The following is a 24,682-nucleotide window of genomic DNA, read 5'->3' as shown; positions in this document are numbered from 1 at the left end:
GCCTGCAAAGTTTCTGCAGAAACTGAGAAATCAGCTGACAGTCATATAGGAGCTCCCTTGTAGGTAACTAATTGCTTTTCTCTTGCTGCTTTTAAGATTCTCTCTTTGTCTTTAACCTTTGGCGTTTTAATTACGATGCGCCTTGCTGTGGGCCTCTTTGGGTTTCTCTTGTTTGGGACCCTCTGTGCTTCCTGGACTTGTAAGTCTATTTCTTTCCCCAGGTAGGGGAAGTTTTCTGTCATTTTTCAAATAGTTTTTCAATTTCTTGCTTTCTTTCTTCTCCTTCTGTGACCACAATAATACGAATGTTGGACCTCTTGAAGTTGTCCCAGAGGCTCCTTATACTATCTTCATATTTCTGGATTCTTTTTTCTTTTTGCTCTTCTGGTTGGGTGTTTTTTGTTTCCTCATGTTCCAAATTGCTGATTTGATTCTCAGCATCCTCTACTCTACTGTTGATTCCCTGTAAATTATTCATTTCAGTTTGTGTAGCCTTCATTTCAAATTGGTACTTTATTTTGTCATTGATTTTCTCAGTTATTTTCTTAAAACTCTTACTAATATGGTTAAACATCCTTATAAACAAAATTCTGAACTCTGTATCTGTTAGCTTGCTTGGATCTATTTCATTTAGTTCCTCTTCTAGAGATTTCTTCTGTTCTTTCCTTTGTGACATGTTTCTTTGCCTCCACATTTTGGCTGCTTCCAGGTGTTTGTTTCTATGTATTAGGTAGAGCTGCTGTGTCTCCTGGGATTTGTAGAGTGGCTTTGTGTAGTAGGTGTCCTATAGGGTCCAGTGGCTCAGCCTCCCCAGTCACCTGAGCTGGGTTTTCTAGGTGCTCCCCTCTGTGGGCTGTGTGCCCTGTCTTGTTGTAGTTGAGCCTTGGTTGCTGTTGGTGTCACTGGGAGGAATTGACCCCCAGGACAATCAGCTGTGAGGACCAGCTGCAAGTACAGTCAGAGAGCTGCCATGCTGGAGACACCCCTATGGAGCAGGATTTACTTCCGTGGAGCTTTGGTGTTCACCAAGTGCGCCCCTTGAGTGTGTTACTTGTGGATGTGGTAGGGTTGTAATCCAGTATGGTCGAGTCTGACCACCAGGTGCGCTGTCTCTGGGGCCTCCTGGGAGGTGCAATGTCAGCCTCTGCTAGTGCCTTGCCCAGGGCCACCCAGCATGAGCTACACAGCAAACCATAGTTGGCTGCTACTTGTGCTGGGCTTGTCATTGTCCAGGAGAGGCCAAGCTATGAGCCAATGCAGACTGCCACTAGTGCCAGGCTGGGGCCCCTTATCAAGCCATATGTCGCATGCTGCTGCTTGTTTCAGTGATTATAGGAAAGTCCTAAGCATAAGGCTGGAGAGGCCACTTGCACAGAAAAGCCCCTGGAAATGGCCAGGATGAGCCTGCAGGTGGGGAGGATCGGGGCCTCCAGGAATCACAGGGTGGGGCCAAAGGTGTGAGTCAGGTGCTGGCGATTCAAATATGGCACCTGCCTCCTGGCTGTGTGGGGGGAGGACTCGCCAAAGGAGCCATGGCCTCTGCAAGCCCTTCTGCCTGGGAGAAAGCTGCCCCTCCACCTGTTGACCTGATTTCAGGCAGGTTAGTTCCTCCCGAAGTGTCCCAGGTCCTTTTAAGCTGCTGCCCAGCGCTGGGGCTCAGAGGGAGCACGTCTCAGTGAGTCCGTGCATGGGCCCTTTAAGAGGAAAGCGTGGGGCTCCCGGACCCTCCATGACCCTCAGTGATAGTCCCGGCTGGTTTTCACAGCCCAGCGTTGTGGGACTTCTCTTCCCAGCCCTGGAGCCCTGGGCTGGGGGGCCTGATGTGGGCTGGAACCCCTCACTCCTCTGGGAAACCTCCACCACCGAGATTCCCTCCCAGGTTTACCCCGTGGCACCAGGTGTGCCCGCAGCTGCTTCCCCGAGATCCAGCCCCGATCCTCCCGCGTCTCTGCCCCTCCTACCGGTCTCGGTGCTTCTTCAGCTCCCTGACTGTAGGGCTTCTGTTCAGCCAGATCTCAGGAGGTTCTGAGCGATGGTGGTTCTGAATTTTAGTTGTAATGTTGATTTGGTTGCGGGAGGCGGCGGGTGCAGCTGTTACCTACACCACCAGCTTGTTTCCTCTCATCCCTCTCTTAAACCTGTAACCCTTATTTTGATTAGATTGTGGGACCATCGCCTCTGGCAATTTCAGGTCAGGTTTCTCCTTGTAACCGTTGCCTTCCAGCTTTTAAAATTTGTCCAAACTCAGGTAAATAAAGCAAGCGGATTTGTTTAAAGCCCTTCAATGTTGGGGGAGCAGCAGGGGCTCCCATCAGTCCACCCAACTCCTGAGAGTGCTGTGGGAAGACCTTTATCTTTATTCCAGAGACGCCCACTTTGTTTACCCAATAATAACTGTCTAAAGGTTTCCAGCCTACTGGATGGTCTCTGGACTCTCCCCATTATCTTTCTCCTCATTGTCTTGCAAATCTTAGCCACCCCAAACCAAGGGCTCCCCGGCCTCTGCCTTTCATGCTTCCTTTCCCTGAACCATATGTTTCTGTGAGTCAGGGTCGAGCCAGAGAATCCCACTTCTGACGCAACCGTGAAGTATTTGGGCAACTGTCAAGTTAGAGGGAACAGTCTCCAAGATCATTCTTATTCCCGACACCAACTGCAAGGCCAAGGGTCCTGAATGTCACCCTGGACTTGATAACCCGTTGGGCAGACTCACAGAACTTCCTGAAGATAAACTCACAGCTATAGTTTCCTTCTTCCTTTCTTTTCCTTTCTCCTTCTTTCCTTCCTTCCTTCCTTCCTTCCTTCCTTCCTTCCTTCCTTCCTTCCTTCCTTCCCTTTTCTTCCTTCCTTCCTCCTTCCTTCCTTCCTCTTTCCTCCTTCCTTCCTTCCTCCTTCCTCCCTTCCTCCTTCCTTCTTTCCTTCCTTCCTCCTTCCTTCCTTCCTTCCTTCCTTCCTTCCTTCCTTCCTTCCTTTTTTCCTATTTAATGGGAAAGGATACAAATTCAAATCAGCCAGGAGCACCCAGGGCAAAGTCCAGAGGAACACCACACACAGAATTTCCATCATCCTCTGTGGAGTCAGGACAGCTGACTTTACCTGGACGGATGTTTGACAATAAGCATGGAGTGTTGCCATTGGGGAAGCTCGCCTGAGCTCAGTGTTCAGAGTTTTTATTGTGCTTTGGGTGCATGTTTGTGGATGTGCCAGCCCCCCATCCAAACTCCATCACCCCCCTCTCCACACGCAGTCTCCCCTTGGCTCTAGAGGTATGCACAGGCATGGCCTGCCTTTAGGGTTACTCAGGTGGAGTGGGTTATACATGCATTAGAAATGGGCTTGGCCCAGCAGGTGTGGCTCAGTGGTTGAGCATCAACCTAGGATCCAGGAGGTTGCGGTTTGATTCCTGGTCAGGGCACATGCCTGGGTTTTGGACACAATTCCCAGCAGGGGGAGTGCAGGAGGCAGCCAATCGATGACCCTTATCATTGATGTTTTTCTCTCTCTCCCTCTTCCTTCTTCTCTCTGAAATCAATTTTAAAAAAAAGTGGGTTTGGAGGGGTGCAAGCTTTGGGTGCATATGACCTTTTGGTTCTACACCCATCTCCCTTGGGGAGGGGCACAGCCAAAAAAGGGAAAAGCATGCCTACAGTTGAAACAGATCCTGTTCTTTAAAAAATCTCATTAACTCATATCAAATCTTTAACCAGACTGCCTTCCTTTATCACCATAACTATACTATTACCTCTGATTTCAGTTCACCAGGTCCTAGATGACCCAAAAGGTCTACAAAAGCATATTACATTTGCAGGACTAGGTGCAGAACCCCAGACACAGAAAGAGGCTCTCAAGAGGCCTTGGAACAAGAAGCTAAGAGGCGGGAAGGCTCTCGAAGGCTGGGCTGCTGCAGCAGATCACTTATGGACCATCTTCGTGCCTGGCACTGCTGCTGGGTGGGCCACTCAGAAAGTCTGCCAGAATCCCCCATTTTCCATGCTCTGCTTCAGACAATGGCCAGAGCATGGACAATCTTACCAAAACACCAGCATCATCGCCAGAGAACCACAGGAAGTCCAGCAAACAGTCTGACGTCGGACCTGGCCCTGGCTTCCCAAGGGAGCCCTGTGCAGTGGCAGAAGGAACAGCTATGAGTGTTCCCATAAATGTCTGTGCCAACAGCAAAAATATCCACCCCAACCCGGAAGGCGATCCAATCGCCACTGTCCTCCCAACTGCCATCTTAGTGTGCCTCAGGCCCAGCCGCTCCCGGCCTTCTAAACTCACTCCCTTCACACTTCAGAGTGTGGCTTCGCCGCTCTGTCCAACCCTAAATAAAAATCCTTTTACACCCTGCTCCTAAGTTTCCCTCTTGTGGAATCCCTGCTCTCTCGATCCCGCTACACCTGCCAGTCTAGGAGTGGGCTGGGCAGATGAGAGCGGCTAGCTCTTCAGGGCCCGCGGGATGTGGAAGCCAGCCCCCTGCTGTCGACTGAACTGGTCAACCTCACCACAGCTCCTCTTCCACCCCAATGGGATTTAACAGCAACTGTCAGTATGAAACAACAGGGCGATGACCAGCTGTTCACAGTCCCACCCTCTCTGTCCTCCACTTCGCTTCACCCATCAGTCAGGCATCCCCCCACAAACCAGGACTTTTGGTTTGGCCCAAGTTTGAACAAGCTCACAGGTGAACACTGGGCCCCTTAACACTTCACACTGAGAAGCTGCTGACGACAGAGAAAAACATTCCTGTTGCAGCAACCTGACTTTGTGCCTGTTTCCCCACCCTCGACCCCTCCACACCCACAAAGCTCCCACTGGTCCTGCTCCAGCCTCCACACCCCAGAGAAAAGCCTATTCTGTGTGGTTTTAGGTGCTTTCAGGTGTCTGAGATGAGAGCATTCTCCCCATTGCAACAGTCTTTCGATTAAAGTTCCTCCATATCTAAGTCTAGATGTTTTTATTTGACAGTAGAGTCCCGTAGATGAGATGCTGGAAAATCTCCTTAGAGCACCCCTTAGATGTGACGCTTTGCACACAGCGCCCGCCTGGCTCCCGGCGCCCAGGCAGCAGGCCCCCTGTGGGGGCTGCAGTGGCCTCTGCGGTGGGCGAGGCAGGAGGCTGGGGGTGGGTGTGGGCCGCGCCTGAACAAGGGCAGGTCTGTCAGAGCCGCCGTGTTGCCCACCCTGTCTCCCGCCCCTTTCCTGCTGCCAGTTCACAAAGGAGCCTGCACCCCCCCAGGGCCAGCTCCATCCACTGCCCCAGTGCTGCCCCAGGCTCCTGCCTGCCCTTCCCCACCCATCCCCCGCTGCGCGCAGTGGCCAGAGGCCAGTGTGGGTGTCAGGGGCATAAAACTGCGCTGCTGGGAGGGCGGGGTGGGTTTGTGCCAGGAGACACTCCCAAGGCAGCCACGGGGTGGGATCCAACTGGGTGTGGGTCCTGCGAGGACCCCTCCGTCAGCTGGGATGCTGCGACATCAGCCCTGCCTGGGGTGCCAGCCTCCCAGCTCCCCCGGGAGAGCTGCTGTGCCCACCCTCGTCCTCGGGGCCCTCCCAGCTCTTCAGTCTGTCAGCATCCTATGGCCGATGCTCTGCCGATTCCCAGGCCCCTCAGCAGCCTCTGCTGGAGGAACAGGGGTGCACAGCTCTCTGGTCTGTCTGGGGGGGGGGACTCCTTAACCGGCTGGCCACAATGGCTGCTGCTCCAAGGACACCAGGGGAGAAGAGGGCCTTCCTGACTGAATTTAGGAGGCTAGGCCATCATGTGTTCTTTCAATTTCCAGTTCTGGGAGGTCATCAGCGATGAGCATGGGATCGACCCCACCGGCAGTTACCATGGAGACAGTGACTTGCAGCTGGAGAGGATCAACGTGTACTACAACGAAGCTGCTGGTGATTACGGAATGATTCTTGCTTCTCTGTGAACCCTGCTTCCCACACTGCGGCAGGTGCACTGTACTAGGAACATACAGATGACAGAGAAATGCTTCTTGCATTCATGTTAAATGTCAACTGCTAAAAAATACACGGCAGTCCCCAAGGCCCCTGCGTGTTTGCCGTGACTAGACACGCTCATTACCTCCTTTAGAGTCGAAACACTCCCCTGTTCTGGTACTTTTGCCTCACATGCTGGAATTCTCTGTGATGACTTCCACTGTGAAAGGCGCAGACGGCACCACCTGTCTGACCCCTTTGCAGCTCCACAAAGGCCCAGGACAGCTTCCCATGTCACCAGTACAATGAGGCTGCCCAGAAACAGCTGTGGTCAGAGCTGCGTTCCATGCCGCTCTTAACCCAGAACAACCCAGCCATGGGAGAAGTACAGAGTGGCCCTGGCCGGTGTGCTCAATGGTTAGAGCCACGCGGAAGAGCTCTGGGTTCGATTTCTGCCCAAGGGCATGTACCTGGGTTGCAGGTTTGATCCCCGGCCCCGGTCCAGGTGTGTGCAGGAGGCAACCAATGGATGTCTCTCCCACTTGGATGTTTCTCTCTCTCGCTCCCTGCCCTACCCTCCCTTCCACTGTCTCTAAAAATCAATGGAAAAAATATCCTTGGGCAAGGATTAACCAAAAAAAGGAGTGCAAATTGGCAGTTATAAAATAGTCACGGGATGTCAAGTGCAGCACAGGGAACATAGTCAATGACACTCTAATATGTGTGGTGTCAGGTGAGTACCAGACTTAGTGGGGGGTCACTTCATAAGTTATACAACTGTCTGATCATTATGTTGTACCCTGAGACTGATATAATATTGTCTGTCAACTGTAGTTGAAAAGTAAAAAATATTTTTGCCCTGGCTGGTTTGGCTCAGTGGTTAGAGTGTCGGCCCACAGTTGGAAGGGTCCTGGGTTCGATTCCAGCCAAGGGCACACACCTTGGTTGCAGGCTTGGCCCTGGTTGGGGTGTGTGTGGGAGACAGCCAGTCGATGTGTCTCTCTCACATCAATGTTTCTCTCTCTCTTTCCCACTCTCTCTGAAAAAATACTGGAAAAAATATCCTAGGGTGAGGGTTAAAAAGAAAAGAAATACTTTTAAAAAGCAAGAAAAAAGTACAGCCTGACTAGTTCTGAATCCGGTGCCTCCCTAGATTATAACTGACTCAGACTCTTGTTTTGTGGGGAGACGTGAGGGGTGGTCCAGGAAGGGCTGGAAACGTTTAGCGGGGCAGGTATCTCAGAAGTAAGGGGAGGGCAGACAGCAGCAGCGACAGAGCCAGGGTCTGGAGGGCACGTGCCGTGGACGTGGAGAGATCCGAATAAACGTACTGCAGCGGACACTGCTGGACCTGCCCGTGTCCCTTGACATTCTTCCCAGAACCCCTGCCCTTTGATGGGAGGACCGCTCAAGGACAGGCGGAGGCTAAACAGGCAGCTCCCCGGCTTTCAGGAGGACGGGTCCTGCAGCCCCACCGGGGAGCCCCGTGCCCACAGCAGCAGCCCCTCGCCTGTGCAGCCTGCGGGCTTCCTCCCTCTCCCACCTGTTCCCCACCCCCTCCTGCTGCTTCCTGGGACCCGGCCCCGACAAGCCTCCACTCAGTCCTCGTCTCAGATCTGCTTCTGGGCGCTGACCAAAGCCGCTCAGCGAGGAGGAGGTGGCGGGCTGGTGTAGTTTTCTATCCTGCGTAACAGGTCACATACACTCAGTGGATTTAAACCTCGCAACTATCCCAGTTTTCATGGTCAGGGATGTGATGTGGCGAGTTATCTGTCCGTCCGAGCTGCCTCACCCGGGTGCAGGGCCTGTCCACGTGCCTCAGGCAGTTGGCACAACCCGGTTCCCCAGCCGTGGGTCTGCAGTTTGCTTGCTGGCTGCTGACCATTGGCTCCCTGTGGTCCCCTGCTGCAGGCCCTCTCCAAGCACGACAGCTGCCCTTTTGGGGCCAGTGGGAGACCATCTCTACGCTTTGACACTCAGGTGCTCTCTTCTGCCACCAGCTGGAGAAGACTCTCTGCTTTAAAGGCTCATGTGATTAGGAAGCCCACCCAGGTTATCTCTGTTTCAGGGTCAACTAATTTGGGGCCTTAATTACATCAGTGAAATCCCTTCACATCAACACCTAGATTGGCATTTGATTGAACAAATGCCAGGTGGGTCTTGGAGCTGTACTCCTGCCCACCAAGGGACAGCTTGGGAAGTGGAAAGAACATGGTTTGAGGGAGATCTTGTTCCAACATCTGACCCTGAGTTCATAGAGTAAGTGGTTTTTCTACTTACTAGTCGTATGGCCTTGGGCAGGCATTGTAATTTCTCTGAGCATTAGCATCTGTTTCCAGAAAATGGTGGTAATCGTGCTTACTGCAGAGGGTTATTATGAAGAGGAAATAAAATAACCTGTGTAGACCACCTGCCCTGACGGGGAACTGTGGCTGCTGCAGTGAGCACTGTAAGGACGGTGGTCCAGGTGGACCACGTGACTCTCATCAGGAATTGTGCAGGCGTGACCGAGATAGGTTATTTTGTTATATCTTTTAATTTTAGAATATATGATTTTCAGGACCCTCTTGAGCACAGAAGTGTAGGGCCCTATGTGGATATTCTTGGAAGAGCTAATACACTTACATGAGAATAAGGCCTCCCTGACTGGTATTCAAGTACTTCCTTTACAGATTTTCATAAGGGGGTAAAGCCCATGTGCTCACATTGGGGGAAGAGTAGCAAGAAGTGGGAAAAAGAATAAAAAAGGAAATCTAACCACCTTACAATCTCACCTAGGACTAGTTCCAGTTCTGTGAGTTAAATCTGCAGCTGCAGGGGCAATTCTGTGTTAGGCTGGTCTGCGCGGCCCACGGTTTCCCACGGCCAGCCTGCAGGGCAGAGGTCCTGCTCTAACCTACATCGCACGGGTGCTTCCTGGCTTCCTCGTGGCTCTTTCTCATCCCTTTCTTTTAGCCCAGGCTGAGGCCTGACAGAAGGTGCTGATCCCGGCATTGATCCCTGGTCAGACCTGACGGCTCGCTGGTTGACTCAGCTCTGGGTCTTGCTGGGCCTCGGTCCTCCCTCGCCCGTCCCACACGCAGCCTGCACCCCCACTACGCACCGCCTGAGCCTCTGCCCTGTTTCCCGCTTCATTTCTCCAACGTTGATATGAGTATGTCATCCGGATCCATGTACCTCATTAATTACAAAATTACCCAACCTTAAAAGCCATCTGTGAATCCCCACAGTATACAAGTATTCCACGAGTTAACAAAAATTTGACTCTGAAACACCCAGTACACAGAAATATCTGGGTGTAATTGCTTCTCTATCCTGTAATTCACCCAAAGGCCCCCCTCGCCCTTCTTCCCCCCCCCCCCCCCCCCACACACACACACACACACGCACGAGCTGTCCTTGGCCAGTGGCCCCCTGCTGGCCCCTGAGGGGAAATGACTGATCCAAGACCTCACCCCCCCCCATTTTTCTCCAAGGCGTCCTGTGCCAACTGGCTCCTCCCTTTCCTCTTTCAACATTCACAGCTCTGTAAGCCTCTCTCAGATGATGCCTTTCCAACAATTTATCTCCATACTCTTTAATCTCCTTTCTTCCAGTTATCAAAAACCAAAAAATTCTAATTATTTCCTTGTATCCAGAAAATGATACTGATTGTGAGGGATGGATGAAGCCAGTTTAAGAGCTTTGAAGGTCCAAGGTACTCTTACTCCTGTGATAAATATTTACACTTCTATTTTGTAAAACTTTTACATTAATTATAATTTATATGTTATGATCTAAAAATTAAGTTGTATTTGACTAATGGACATTATATGTTCTATAGACATGTACTTGAACATTTATTAAATTTAGTATTGCAGTTTTCTTTTCATATTTTGGGGTTGTATCCCTCACCTCAGACCTCTTCTTCAGGCCTTGGAAACTCGGAAGTCCTATGTGTCCCGGGTCTTGGCCTTGCTGATAAGTCGTGGAAGCAGCAGATATTCCTTCTAATTAAGAGAAACAAAATAATATTGGCAGCATGTTGCACGAGCATTAGATGGTGTGTGTTCAACAAAACCTGGTGAAATCATATACTAAATGTGACAAAGTCAGCGCCCCGCATGTTTGAAAGGACGCCTGTGTCACAGGACGAGGAAGCAGGAATAGTAACTGGTAGTAAGGAGCAGCGTTTTCACACAGACCAGTGCTTCTGGGGTTTCGATGGGCAACAGGCGGAGACCACGAGGAGCAACAACGTGGGGCTCCTCTGAAGGCCCCCGGCCGCACAGCGAGGGCCTGGGCTGGACCTTCCCGCGGCCGACGCCGAGGGCAGGGGGTCGTCGGGGCGCGTTCCCCACAGGCCTCCGCGAGCTTGGGGTGCGGGCTGATGCTCCCGTGCGTGGGCGGGGGAGGGCGCAGGCTAGGACCTTGGGGGGCACCGAGGAAGGGCGGAGCCTGGTGAGGGGCGGTGACAGGATGGCGGGCGGTAAAACTGGGGGGGAGGGGGGGAGGGGGGGAAGGAGGGAGGGAGGAGAGAGGAGGGGCGAGGGAGGAAGGGGGAGGGAGGGGGGAGGGGGAGGGAGGAGAGGAGGGGGAGGGAGGAGGGGGAGGGAGGAGGGGGGAGGGAGGAGAGGAGGGGGAGGGAGGAGGGGGAGGGAGGAGGGGGGAGGGAGGAGAGGAGGGAGGAGGGGGGAGGGGGGAGGGGGAGGGAGGAGGAGGGGGAGGGAGGAGGGAAGAGAGGAGGGAGGAGGGGGGAGGGGGAGGGGGGAGGGAGGGGGAGGGGGAGGGGGGAGGGAGGGGAGGGGGGAGGGAGGGAGGGGGAAGGAGGGAGGGAGGAGAGAGGAGGGGCGAGAGAGGAAGGGGGAGGAAGGGGGGAGGGAGGGGGGAGGGGGAGGGAGGAGAGGAGGGGGAGGGAAGAGGGGGAGGGAGGAGGGGGGAGGGAGGAGAGGAGGGAGGAGGGGGGAGGGGGGAGGGGGAGGGAGGGGGAGGGGGAAGGAGGGGGTAAGGGAGGGGGAGGGAGGGGGAGGGAGGGGGAGGGGAAGGGAGGGGGGAGAGGGGAGGGAGGGAGGAGAGAGGGAGGGGGAGGGAGGGGGAGGGGGAAGGAGGGGGTAAGGGAGGGGGAGGGAGGGGGAGGGGGGAAGGGAGGGGGAGGGAGGGGGAGGGGAAGGGAGGGGGAGAGGGGAGGGAGGGAGGAGAGAGGGAGGGGGAGGGGAAGGGAGGGGGAGAGGGGAGGGAGGGAGGAGAGAGGGAGGGAGGGAAGAGAGAGGAGGGGGAGGGAGGAGGGAGGAGGAGAGAAGGACCGATTGCGTTGGCTGAAGTGCACATGGCCCTTACCACTGTCAGGGGCAATCTAAGTGCTGGACCCTTTGCCAGTGGCAGGAGGCAGGCACTACTATCATTGCCCCTTTACCCATGAGCCAGTAGAGGCACAGAGAGGTTAAGTAATTTGCCCTGGGTCACAGAGCTAGCCAGTGGCATAGTCACAATTTGCATCAACTCTGTCTGTGCTCTTAGCCACTCAGGGACCGTGGGGGGGCTGAGTGGGGGGAACTTATTCCGGTCAGTGAACAGCCTTGGCCAGTGAAGCTGGGGAGTGTGCCTAGGGAATCCCGTACGGCCCAGGCTCCCCAGACTACAGGAAAATGGCAGCAGTTCAGAGATTACTTGTATTTGAGAATTTGTAAGATCCTGTCTTATTTAAGTAATGGCATCATAAAATAAGGTGTTTTTACCTTCTTAATGTTCAAGGCAAAAGTAATTGAACTTATATTAAAAAGGAACAAACAAAAATACCTGAACCCGTGAAAAGGAACAAAGGCAGTTAATACACCAAACAAGAACAGTCAGAAACATGCCTGGAGAGTGGGAGGGCACACTTGTGTTCCTTAGTATTTTCTAAATTTTCTAGTTTTTAATCAAAATGTGTATATATAAAATACATGCTCTTAGCACAATAAAATATATGTATATGTAATGTATGTGCATATTATACTCAAATATATATTTTCAATTTTGAATGTCTAGATCAATAGTTCTGGTAAAAATAACACATAGGAGGACATGAACCATTCCAGAAGGTGGCTGAGAAACATATTTATTCCAAATGATTATTTTCTTGTGCAAAAAGTTATAAACTTTGGTGCAGATGACATTTTCAGAGTAAATTATATTGGAGTTCACACTGTTTATACTTAGGCGGTCTTTTAAAAAGAGGAGTACCTTAAATGCGGTAGGTAAAATTCCTCCGCCTTCACCAAGAGGTGTGTTTATTAAAAGCCTGAAGGTGTGGCTCGCAGGGCAGGCAGGGCTGTCAGGCGGGTTCCACGGGAAAGAAGCCGGGCTCCTCATGCGCTGGGCCTCCCGCGAGGCACAGTCACTAGGATGGGCGGCTGTCCCAGAAGAGCTGAGGCAGTTTTATTTCTGAGATAGTTCTTTGGTTTTCATTATTCTGCAGAGGAAACTGTCGTCCTCAAAATTTCGGGACCCAACCCTGGCCAGTTTGCTCAATGGTTAGAGCACTGACCTGCAGACCAAAGGGTCCCGGGTTCAATTCCCGGTCAAGGGCATGTACCTCAGTTGCAGGTTCGATCCCGAGCCCCCGTTGGGGCTCCTGCAGGAGGCAACCAATTAATGTGTTTTGGTCACATAGATCTCCCTCTCGCTCCCTCTTCCACGCTCTCAAAAAATCAATGGGAAAAAATATCCTCAGGTGAGGATTAAAAAAAAAAAAGTTCTGTACCCGCAACTACGTACGTACATTTCAACAGGATCACACCGTCGTTTTAGAGACAGCTCAGATTAACAGTGATGGTCAGCATCAAAACGCCCGTTTCAGGGGACACTTCCACTAGAACCTCTCACTGACGGCAGGCAGAGCTCCAGGTGAGGCCCAAGCCCTCTGTGGGAGGCTCTGGGGCTTCCACGGCACTCACACCCGCCCTCTGCAGTCCGAACTCTGTCACCATCACCCCAAAGTACCTTCAGGGTAAGGGTGGCTCAAACCCTGCTGGTGAGAACAGTTCCAAAGCAGGAGACGGCATGTGGCAGGACGTTTGCTCCGCTCCCCCTCACCGGCCCAATACAGCCAGAGCGTGGCTCCTTTTTAGACACAAAGGGGAACATGGAGAGTGGGGGAAACTTCCCAGAGCTCATCAGAAGCCCATTCCGGGGAAGGGAAGCCCCATTTCCTCTTGCTGTAATCTGCACGTGCCGTGCAGAATAGCACTGGGTACGATGCCGGTGGCTGGCCGGAGGGGAGCAGGGGTCACCTTAGGCTGGGAGGGCATCGTTTAAGTCTGCTTGTGTGCTTCTGTTGGTGGCAAACCAGCACCAGAATGTCACCGGCGATTGGACCTGGTTCAGCAATCTCAGTACTTGAGTTCTGGCTAAGAAAAAATTAGGAGCCAAGACCCAAACTTACAAGGGGAAGTTCATTTAGAAAGTCACAGAGGTAGGAAAAGTGAGGCAGCTGGGCGTGGGCTCAGGAAAGAAGTTAGAGGCCAAAGATGGGCCCTTGGAGCTTAGGAAAGAGAGAGGTAAAGGTAACGCACCTGGGGGAAAGAAAAGGGGGAGGGGAAAGGCGCAGCTCTGGTGTGCTCCCCGGAGGGAGAGCGGCCCTGAGCCCTCAGATTTGAGATTTGAGGGTATTCATCTGGAGGTCCCAGGGGAGGGTCTCAAAGAATATCCACCAGCTTTCCAGGTGTGTCTTTCAGGGTTGTGGTCTCCACTGATTGGTTGGCTCCAGGGCTAAGGGTTAGTCAATGCAGCTGGTGATGTCAGCCTAGGCATCACTGTCTGGTTTTGCTGCTTTTCTGGGCCTGGAGCTGAAACACAGCTGAGGCCTAGATGTTCTCTTAGTGATTAAGGCTTAAGGGAGTGGTCCTGCAAGGGCCCACATGGGAGTCCCATGAGGCCACTCTTCGGCCCCTAGTTCCTCCTCAAAGGGGGTCTACCACATGAGTAGCAACATGCTGGGGCAGGAAAGGTCAGGGGAGGGTCTGAACCTCATGATCAGAGATACGATATATGTCAGGGGGTCTAAACTGCATGACCAGCGATATGCTGGGGGAGGAAGCGTAACCCTGGGGCAAGGTCCTGGTGTTTCCAAATTTGCCTGTTGCCAGGCTCCCAGGGCTTTCTGCCTTGGTGACTTCTGTACCTGGCCCATTGGTCTTGCTCTGCTCATGTCTAACTGCCTATCATACTTCTCTGACACCAGGAGCAGGTGTTGGGGGAGGCAAGGGCAAACAAGTAAGCAGGCTGGGGTGTCTACTGGGTGGCAGGAGGAGGCAGCCTTGGGAAGAACCTTTGCTGCTAGTAATTCACAGAGCAGGTAGTCCTCGGGCACCTGGGCCCTGCTGTAAGCCATGTTGTCACTTGCTGACTGCATGTCCACTAAAGGACCAGGTCACAGACACTGTGTCATCTTCACAACACCATAGAAACAGGTTTCCAAATTCCAGATACGAGAGGCTCTGAGGTTAAGCGACTTGCTTAATGACCCAGTCAGGATGCAGCCAAGTGGGCACAGTGCACAAGGGTGATCTACACCTCCCCAGGTAGGGAGATGCCCACCTGTTAGAGTCCTCACCCCCCAATAGCATCCATTCCTGGTCTTAATCATCTGTTCCTCTTGGGCCCCAAATTCCTACTGTGAATGAAACAAAGGCCAAGAGGCAATTACCTCCAGAAAGTCTTTGTGGAGCTGTGTAATGAGTGAAGTTAGCTGGAGCAGGGCCATCTCTGGAGAGGCTCTGGCAGATTCCAGCTGGCTGTGAAGAGCCCAAAATGTGGGAGCTTATGACAAAAGTGAGCGCAGCTGGAGACCCAACCCTAGGAACCTGGTGACAGGGCCCGTGGGATAGGATGTCCTGGGGCCCCAGCCATACGGGGAGGGGAACCCATCCTACCCCGAGAGGAGGCTGCAGGTGCCTGCCTGTGTGCTCGGGGCACCCCAAAGGACCAGCTTCCTAAAACAGGGGTGTGAAGCCATGGTTTGCCCCCCCACACACATGCTCACTAGTAGTAACATGACAACTAGGCTTAGTATTTATGATGGCATCACCTTGGGTTTTATGGGGCATTTTTGCTCCAGAAACTCGACCTGCTTTCATAAAGAGCTGCTCCTTTCCTGCTCACAAAGCTGGCCGTAGGGTTCCTATAATTATCAACATTTTATAGTCAGAGAAACTGGCCCCACGGAAGAAAAGGGGATGTGCTGAGAGACAAAAGCTGGCCCAGGTCCCTGCGCGCCTGGCGCACTGTGAAGATGCTGTTCGAGAAGGATCGAGGTTGGGCCTTACCTCACCCTAACCACGCCTTTAAAACTCACCTGGGCCTTCTCACTGCAGAAGGAGCGCAGGGGCCTTTGTTTACTGGCTTTGTGGCGACAGGGCCCGTCAGCCCCCTTGCTGAGCGGGACAGGGGACAGTAGCGGCCTGCCCTGGGACAGTGCTGACCCACAGGGACACAGCGCGAGCCCCACAGGGCACTAGGCATCTCTAGCAGCCACTCGGCTAGAGGGTGGTCACAGAAACAGGGGACGTTAATTTCAAAATATACCCCAAATATGTAATTAACATGCGGAATCCGTAGTGGAGCGTCTTACACCTCCTCGCCTGTGGAATCCATGAAGTCCGAGCGCTCGAGCCTTTCGGTTCCCGGGTTCGCGGCCGCGCCGCCAGGGCTGCGGGGCGCGGCCGCTCTGTTCAGCAGCCCCTCCTTCCCTCTGACACACGCGCATAACTTCCCACCTTTAAGGGGCCTTCACGAGGAACCAAGACCCAACCAAAGCAGACACGACCGCGCCCCGCGCCCCGCGCCCCGCGCCCCGCGCCCGCCGCTCTGGAGGCCGGCGGCCGGCCCTTGGTTCCGCCGGGACCCCTCCCCGCGCGCAGGCCCCCTGGGCTCCTACCCGCGGAACTCCCACCCGGGACAGAAAGACAAAGTACCGGCGTCCGGGGCCCTGCCCAGGACGCGGAAACCTCGGCGAGCCGCCGCGGGCCCCAGTGCGGACCCGGGGCTCCCCACCCCGAGGCGGGAGGGCGGCAGGGGCGGCGGGCCCGGCGGCCGCCCGCACCTCGCACCGCGCCCCGGCTCCCCCTCGCGGTGCCGCAGTCCGCGCGCCGCCCCGTTACGTCAGCGCCGCCGCCGGGCGCCCGCATAAAAGGCCGAGCGGGGGCGCGGCGGCGCTTTCCGCGCTCGGGTCCCCGCCGCCGCGCTCCCAGTCCCCAGGTCCAGCGCCGCCACCCGCTCCGCAGCCGGCACCATGCGCGAGATCGTGCACATCCAGGCGGGCCAGTGCGGCAACCAGATCGGCGCCAAGGTGGGCGCGCCCCCGAGAAGGGCCGGGAGGGCGCCGTGGGCCCCGCGGCTGCGGGCCGGGGGTAGCAGCGGGTCCCAAGGGTTCGGGCTTGGGGAGGGCAGCGGGTCCCAAGGGTTCGGGCTTGGGGAGGGCAGCGGGTCCCAAGGGTTCGGGGCGGGGGTGGCAGCGGGTCCCGGGGGTGCCCGCCCGCCCCAGTGGCGCATTTTCGGCGCGGCCGCCTCGGGCTCCGGAAGCCGCGCCACCTGCCCCTGTGCCATTAAACGAGGCCTTTGAATTTCCTCGCCCACCAGCCAGCTGCTTGTAGCTGGCATTTTTTTGGTGCATGAGCCTCTGAAATTTGGATAGAGGCTGCGGCCATATTAATCCAGTGGCCTCGTGGAATTTAATTTGGATATTTTTGTCTGTAGTTTGAATGAGAAAAATGCAGTGTCATTGAGGTGACAGATGTTACTCAGACTGCTTGTTGGGACACGGAGATGCTGGAAAATCTCCTTAGAGCACCCCTTAGATGTGACGCTTTGCACACAGCGCCCGCCTGGCTCCCGGCGCCCAGGCAGCAGGCCCCCTGTGGGGGCTGCAGTGGCCTCTGCGGTGGGCGAGGCAGGAGGCTGGGGGTGGGTGTGGGCCGCGCCTGAACAAGGGCAGGTCTGTCAGAACCGCCATGTTGCCCACCCTGTCTCCCGCCCCTTTCCTGCTGCCAGTTCACAAAGGAGCCTGCACCCCCCCAGGGCCAGCTCCATCCACTGCCCCAGTGCTGCCCCAGGCTCCTGCCTGCCCTTCCCCACCCATCCCCCGCTGCGCGCAGTGGCCAGAGGCCAGTGTGGGTGTCAGGGGCATAAAACTGCGCTGCTGGGAGGGCGGGGTGGGTTTGTGCCAGGAGACACTCCCAAGGCAGCCACGGGGTGGGATCCAACTGGGTGTGGGTCCTGCGAGGACCCCTCCGTCAGCTGGGATGCTGCGACATCAGCCCTGCCTGGGGTGCCAGCCTCCCAGCTCCCCCGGGAGAGCTGCTGTGCCCACCCTCGTCCTCGGGGCCCTCCCAGCTCTTCAGTCTGTCAGCATCCTATGGCCGATGCTCTGCCGATTCCCAGGCCCCTCAGCAGCCTCTGCTGGAGGAACAGGGGTGCACAGCTCTCTGGTCTGTCTGGGGGGGGGGGGACTCCTTAACCGGCTGGCCACAATGGCTGCTGCTCCAAGGACACCAGGGGAGAAGAGGGCCTTCCTGACTGAATTTAGGAGGCTAGGCCATCATGTGTTCTTTCAATTTCCAGTTCTGGGAGGTCATCAGCGATGAGCATGGGATCGACCCCACCGGCAGTTACCATGGAGACAGTGACTTGCAGCTGGAGAGGATCAACGTGTACTACAACGAAGCTGCTGGTGATTACGGAATGATTCTTGCTTCTCTGTGAACCCTGCTTCCCACACTGCGGCAGGTGCACTGTACTAGGAACATACAGATGACAGAGAAATGCTTCTTGCATTCATGTTAAATGTCAACTGCTAAAAAATACACGGCAGTCCCCAAGGCCCCCTGCGTGTTTGCCGTGACTAGACACGCTCATTACCTCCTTTAGAGTCGAAACACTCCCCTGTTCTGGTACTTTTGCCTCACATGCTGGAATTCTCTGTGATGACTTCCACTGTGAAAGGCGCAGACAGCACCACCTGTCTGACTCCGTTCGGACCACAGGTCTAAGTCCCCCTTTTACTCCCTGCAGGGAACAAGTACGTACCTCGGGCCATCCTGGTGGACCTGGAGCCGGGCACGATGGACTCGGTCAGGTCCGGACCCTTCGGCCAGATCTTCAGGCCTGACAACTTCGTGTTTGGTATGTATTCACAATCAATGGGAACTGGCTCAGTGAGGCTCCTTCTTTCTAAACACTGTGGAAATCAGTGTTTTTAGTGCTGAATGCCAAGGTGGACACTGTCCACAAACATTCCTGAGTGGTGGCCTCATTGCACCTCATCCACAGGCGGTGACTGTTGGGACAGCTCTGAGAGCACAGTCAGCTTGCAGAGGGCTGGGCAGCCCTCGAACCCCAGAGCAGCCTGTGTAGAGTAAGGGATGAAGGGCCATGAGAGGGCTTCCAATAGATTAATAGCCTGCTGGTCATTTCAGAGGAACCGTCGTGGCCACCTCAAGAAGCAAGGGCCAGGCTATGACCAGGAGTGAGGGCTCTGCTTAGAGCCCCTGTTCTCTTCTTACCTCACTGCACCTTTGCCCTTGCCTGGTAATGGGACATAATTTAAGTTGTTTTTTTTTTTAATCCTCACCTGAGCATGAGTTTTTATTGCTTCTAGAGAGACATTGATGTGAGAGGGAAACACCAATTGGTTGCCTCCCATATGCACCCCAACTGGGAATCAAACCTGCTACCTTTTGGTGCACAGGATGACACTCCAACCAACTAAGCCGCTCAGGCAGGGCCTTAATTTAAGGTTTTATAGAATGGTGTCTATTCTTAAATTCTCTCTACTTAAGATAATTTTGTTCAACTGAAAACCCCATTTGAACTGAACTTACTATGATCTCCAGTGTTTTTCGGGGTCACTGATACAGAAGGTTTTCCGGTAGGTAAGAAAAGGTACATAAAAGGGAAGAACCTGAGACTCTGAGACTCAGAATGGCAGGACTCGCAATTCCAGAGTCTAATGGTCTCCTCTCCCCCCGGCAGGCCAGAGCGGGGCCGGGAACAACTGGGCCAAGGGCCACTACACGGAGGGCGCCGAGCTGGTGGACTCGGTCCTGGACGTGGTGCGCAAGGAGTCGGAGAGCTGCGACTGCCTGCAGGGCTTCCAGCTGACGCACTCGCTGGGCGGCGGCACCGGCTCGGGCATGGGCACGCTGCTCATCAGCAAGATCCGCGAGGAGTACCCTGACCGCATCATGAACACCTTCAGCGTGATGCCCTCGCCCAAGGTGTCCGACACGGTGGTGGAGCCCTACAACGCCACGCTCTCGGTGCACCAGCTGGTGGAGAACACGGACGAGACCTACTGCATCGACAACGAGGCGCTCTACGACATCTGCTTCCGCACGCTCAAGCTGACCACGCCCACCTACGGCGACCTCAACCACCTGGTCTCGGCCACCATGAGCGGCGTCACCACCTGCCTGCGCTTCCCGGGCCAGCTCAACGCCGACCTGCGCAAGCTGGCGGTGAACATGGTGCCCTTCCCGCGCCTGCACTTCTTCATGCCCGGCTTCGCGCCGCTCACCAGCCGCGGCAGCCAGCAGTACCGCGCGCTCACCGTGCCCGAGCTCACGCAGCAGATGTTCGACTCCAAGAACATGATGGCCGCGTGCGACCCGCGCCACGGCCGCTACCTGACGGTGGCCGCCATCTTCCGCGGCCGCATGTCCATGAAGGAGGTGGACGAGCAGATGCTCAACGTGCAGAACAAGAACAGCAGCTACTTCGTGGAGTGGATCCCCAACAACGTGAAGACGGCCGTGTGCGACATCCCGCCGCGCGGGCTCAAGATGTCGGCCACCTTCATCGGCAACAGCACGGCCATCCAGGAGCTGTTCAAGCGCATCTCGGAGCAGTTCACCGCCATGTTCCGGCGCAAGGCCTTCCTGCACTGGTACACGGGCGAGGGCATGGACGAGATGGAGTTCACCGAGGCCGAGAGCAACATGAACGACCTGGTGTCCGAGTACCAGCAGTACCAGGACGCCACTGCCGACGAGCAGGGCGAGTTCGAGGAGGAGGAGGGCGAGGACGAGGCCTGAGCGCGCGCTCGGAGGGGCGGCCTGGGCGCGGGCGCCGCCTTCTGGACGGGGTCGCCTGCGCGCGGGCGCCCCCTCCGGAGCGGGGTCACCTGCGCGCGGGCGCCGCCTTCTGGACGGAGTCACCTGCGCGTGGGCGCCCCCTCCGGAGCGGGGTCACCTGCGCGCGGGCGCCGCCTTCTGGACGGGGTCACCTGCGCGCGGGCGCCGCCTTCTGGACGGGGTCACCTGCGCGCGGGCGCCGCCTTCTGGACGGGGTCGCCTGCGCGCGGGCGCCGCCTTCTGGACGGGGTCACCTGCGCGTGGGCGCCCCCTCCGGAGCGGGGTCACCTGCGCGCGGGCGCCGCCTTCTGGACGGGGTCACCTGCGCGTGGGCGCCCCCTCCGGAGCGGGGTTACCTGCGCGCGGGCGCCGCCTTCTGGACGGGGTCACCTGCGCGCGGGCGCCCCCTCCGGAGCGGGGTCACCTGCGCGCGGGCGCCGCCTTCTGGAGCAGGGTCACCTGGGCGCCCCCCTTCCGGCGCGGGATCGCCTGAGCGCGAGCGGGGTCACCTGAGCGCGGGCGCCGCCTTCTGGAGCTGGGTCACCTGGGCGCCCCCCTCCGGAGCGGGGTCACCTGCGCGCGGGCGCCCCCTCCCGAGTGGCGCGGCGGGCGCGCTCTCTCCTGGCGCATCTCTGGTGCTGTTCCGCCTGTCTCAGAAATTCACTGTTGATGGAATCGTGTGGAACTCCTCTAAAAAGTAAGATACACACTATACTGATTAAAAAGCATGTGTCCAAAATAGTGCGGTTTCTCTGTTTTTATTCTTTCACTAGATACTTCTTGAATATGTTTCTGGGTTTAGTTATTTTAACAAAATAGAATTTGTACTTAATGTTTTAAGTAATAGTTCTTTTAGTAAGGAGATAAAAAGAAATATTTTTTCATTTTTATTGGCCCAAAGTATTCTAGGAATGCAGTAACGATGAGGACCTTGGGCAAGGACTTCCTTCTGTTTGCTTCCTTTGTACAAAGTGATACATACAACAAAAAAGACCAGTGACTGCTTGTACCTGTCAGATAAAAGGTACAGTATGAGTTCAAGGTGCCCAAAATAGCAGTCAGGAGCACCGCCAATGCTCATCTAAGATTTATTTGCAAATGATGTAAATCACAATAGGAACTTATTTTTTAAGACAATGGTAGAAATTCACAACTTAATGCTAAGAAATGAGATTTAATTCTTGTAGCTGTTAGAGCTGGAGGATGTGCTTAGTGTCTCCTTCCCACTGGGTTAGGAGCAGTGGAGGGAGGCGCAGGAGGCTTGGGTGGAGGGGCGTGGAGGTGTGAGTGAGGCAGGTTTCAGAGGCAGCCACAGGCTGAAGCCCACGAGGAGAATCCCAGGTCCCGTGTTCTCGGGGACACTTTCATTGCAAGAAGTCTTCTGCTAACTTGTTGAATTCATTTGCAAAACGTAAGTGGAGGTTGTGTTTGCCTTCTGGCATCAGATGCAGCCTGAAGAGTAAAAGCTTATGATTAATGGCACAGCACCAAAAACCTCACCCTCCCACATTACCTGGAAATCTACAGCGAAAACCTGCCACAGTTTTCTCCTAACTACTGGGGAGGAGACGTAAGGTACACAGTCCACAGTACAGATGCTCCTGACGACTGAGGGAGCCTGGAGTGCCGCTGACCTGGAGGCTGAGCTGACAGTGACAGCACTCGCGCACCAGGAATTGCATCACGAAACAGGCGGTTAACAGACCCTGACTAAGTGGGACGCAGGATTTGATGGTTACCTAGAGTCCATTTGAATAAGGCTGATTTTAACAAGGTTGGGAAGACGATACGACACAGAGTGTCCGGAATCCACTGGATGAGAACAGGGCAAGACCCAGATCAACTCAGCCACCACCAGAGTGTCGTTCACGGTTCCAAATCACCTGTCGTCTTGGAGAACTGAACTAAACACAAGCCACTAGAGAGGGTGGGAGTGCTCCTCGGGCTGCGGGCGGCGTGGCCTGCACCAGCAACCTCTTCTGAGCTGTCACTGCGTCTCCTACGGCTCCTTCATTTCAACAGGGTTGTGGTCAAACGTGGCTGGTTGGCAATTTCTTTAATAATGGCAGCCTTCTCTGAGTTCTACATTTTATTTATTGGCTGTAAAAGTACAGAAGTAAGTTTTAAATGAATGAAAGCTTCTAGGATAGAAGCACAAGTTTGAGATGCTCTGACAGTTGGGACATTAAAAGGACTATATTGGGGCAAAATGCCAGTTACCACATTGCCTGATTCTCTGGCCTTTCCCCACCTGGGGCCAGAGCGCTCAGGATCTCAGTGAGTACTGGGAGAACCTGGGAAAGTGCTGGGGAACAGACCTGTCCTCAGACCTCAACCACATGGGGTGGGCTGGGGTATAGAGATAACCAAGGGCATTTACTTGAAAGGATAGGCTATGCTCTCAGCATCTTCCAGAGGCTCTTAGGAATGTTAAGGCCCTTTATAGTTAACTAGGACATTCCAAACTCAGTTGTAGTGCTGTTCATTAAAGAAGGGCAAGCCTCACCAACCCCAAAGGCAGGATCCCAGTTGCCCTACACAAGAAACAGGGCTTGTAGGGATGCTCAAAGCCTCTGTTTTTAGGAGACAGAAAAGTCCAACTTTTAAGATGCTGAAAGGTCAGAGAAGGGCGTGTCTGGGCTAAACTGCACCCTCCAATGTGTGCTAAGCTGGATACGGAAGCGGAGACCCCAATCTGCCCATCTGTAATCCTCTGGATAGTCACGCTGGTTACCATGTGCCTTCCCGTTTCTGGGGCTCACTCAGTCCCCCCTGTTGCCTCTGCGTCTGCATTCCTCCTGTAGTATCTCTAGGTCTCCTTCATTAAAACATGGGGGTTCTGTTCTGAGGCATCTGCCTTCAGAGCGGAGCTGAATTATGGGTGGATGGACAGATGGACGAGGCTACAAAGGAAATTGCTCTTCCCCTTGAGACCTTTGGGGGTAACTTCAAGTTCAAGTTCTTTTGTATGCCCCCCCTTAGGTCTGACACGCAGCGTGTGCTGAGGCCTGTGGCCCGCCCGGGAGCAGCTCCATACCAGGCAGAGTAAGTACAGAGCTGTCCCGGCCGCACCTCGGCTGCTGACCTAGGCTCTCCCCAGATGAAAGGCTCCAACCACATGCTCCGCGGGGAGTGTCTCAGTCCCATTCCCCAGGAGAACCAGAAGGAGACCCCCCGGCAAACACGGTGCCGCTGGAAAGGGGGCCTGGACGGCACAGGAGCCCGTTTGCCAGCACAGGTTCCTTGTTGCATTTCACACTTTTAGAAAAAGATGTGATTCTAGATCTGTTGAGAAATTAAAATGTCTAACCTCCTAGTATAAATTCAGGGGTCAGTTTACTTCTGCTTGATTCAGTCCCAGGATCTTACTTTTTGTTGCTGATCCTCACCTGAGGGTTTTGTTTTTTTAAGAGAGAGTGGAAGAGAGGGAGGGGGAGAGAGACAGAGAGAGAGAAACACTGATGTGTGAGAGAGACATCGCCTGGTTGCCTCCTGCATGTGCCCTGACCGGGACCAGGGATTGAACCTGCAACCCAGGTATGTGCCCTTGACCAGGAATCGAACCGACACGCTTTGGTGTCTGGGCCGACGCTCCAGCCACTGAGCCTCACAGGCCAGGGTGGATCTCACTTTTTTTTTTTTATTAATATATTTTTATTAATTTCAGAGAGAGGAAGGGAGAGAGAGAAATATCAATAATGAGAGAAAGTCATTGATCAGCTGCCTCCTGCCCGCAACCCAGGCACATGCCCTGACTGGGAATCAAACCTGGGTCGTCTGTATCCTAGGTTGATGCTCAACAGGTAGCAAAGGAGAAACATTGTTACCATCCCTTCCTCAGTCTCACCTTCCACAGTTTTCAAATTAAGCCCTGAGAGCTACAGATACAAACAAGGCCGTAAGTAATGTGCTGTAGCATTCCTCCTCCACCTTGGATGTGATAAAATTCTAAATGATTTTTGAGTCCCTAGTGTTTCCAGTAAGTCTGAGCATCTTTGTTTAATTGAAAACCAAAGTAGGCTCCTGCCTGCCTGCCTTCAAACTGGGCTATTGGCTTCTCCTGCCTTCAGAGTCAGACTGAAACATCAGCTCTTGCTGGTCCTCGGGCCTTCCGAGTCCAACTGGAACCACACCTCCTCTCTCCCGGGCCCCGCCTTCCTGACTCGGCTCCAGCTTGCTGATGGAAGATCTTGGACTTTGGGGCCTCCACACTGCGTGAGCCAATTCCTTATTCCTTATAGGAAGTAAGCCCGTGTGTGTGCGTGTGTGTGTCCTATCGGTTCTGTTTCTCGGGGATCCCTGACTGACACACCCGCACACGTAGACTAATGATGGTGCTGAACGCAACCTGCTTCTGGCCTGCTCTTGAGCGATGCCCTGGGTCTCTGGGGGCCCCAATCACCTGCACCCCCACAAGCCTTCCATCCATAACAGTGGCAGCTATTGTGTGTTGTACAAATATCCACTCATTCCTCAAAAAATATTTTGAACGATAGATATCACCCCATTTTGCACACAAGGAAGCAGGCACGAGGTATGCGCACGCTGTTCCGTGTGACTGGGCCAGCACGGGCTCCCGAGCCTGCCCCTGCTCCTCGCCGCCGCTGACGGTGCTCAGGCTCCCAGAGGCCGCCTGCTTTCTAGGCAGCGCTCATGCCCACCTCA

General features: G+C 54.7%; 2 protein-coding genes across 3 annotated transcripts in view; one reads left to right on the top strand and one right to left on the bottom strand.

Annotated features, from left to right (window-relative positions):
• The first annotated feature begins 16,038 nt into the window (after positions 1-16,038).
• On the top strand, positions 16,039-20,138 carry LOC308560074 (tubulin beta-2B chain-like). The gene is made up of 4 exons (XM_081143628.1): positions 16,039-16,236; positions 17,508-17,616; positions 17,958-18,068; positions 18,918-20,138. Exons 1-4 carry the CDS (start codon positions 16,180-16,182, stop codon positions 19,976-19,978), a joined length of 1,338 nt encoding a protein of 445 aa, XP_080999754.1. The 5' UTR covers positions 16,039-16,179; the 3' UTR covers positions 19,979-20,138.
• A 753-nt stretch (positions 20,139-20,891) lies between these two features.
• The window catches only part of BPHL (biphenyl hydrolase like), a 37,207-nt gene continuing 33,416 nt past the window's right edge, over positions 20,892-24,682 (bottom strand). Inside the window, exon 7 of one of the 2 annotated variants that reach the window (XM_081143629.1) lies at positions 20,892-21,469. In XM_081143629.1, the coding sequence (XP_080999755.1) occupies positions 21,382-21,469 (88 nt within the window). In that variant the 3' untranslated portion in view covers positions 20,892-21,381. The remainder of the gene's footprint in view (positions 21,470-24,682) is intronic. The other variant, XM_081143630.1, reaches the window with a different exon arrangement.

Source organism: Miniopterus schreibersii, assembly GCF_964146895.1.
Source record: "Miniopterus schreibersii genome assembly, chromosome: 8".
NCBI classification, from domain to species: Eukaryota; Metazoa; Chordata; class Mammalia; order Chiroptera; family Miniopteridae; genus Miniopterus; species Miniopterus schreibersii.
The sequence above is the reverse complement of the archived record's forward strand: the minus strand, read 5'-3'. Positions and strand labels throughout refer to the sequence as shown.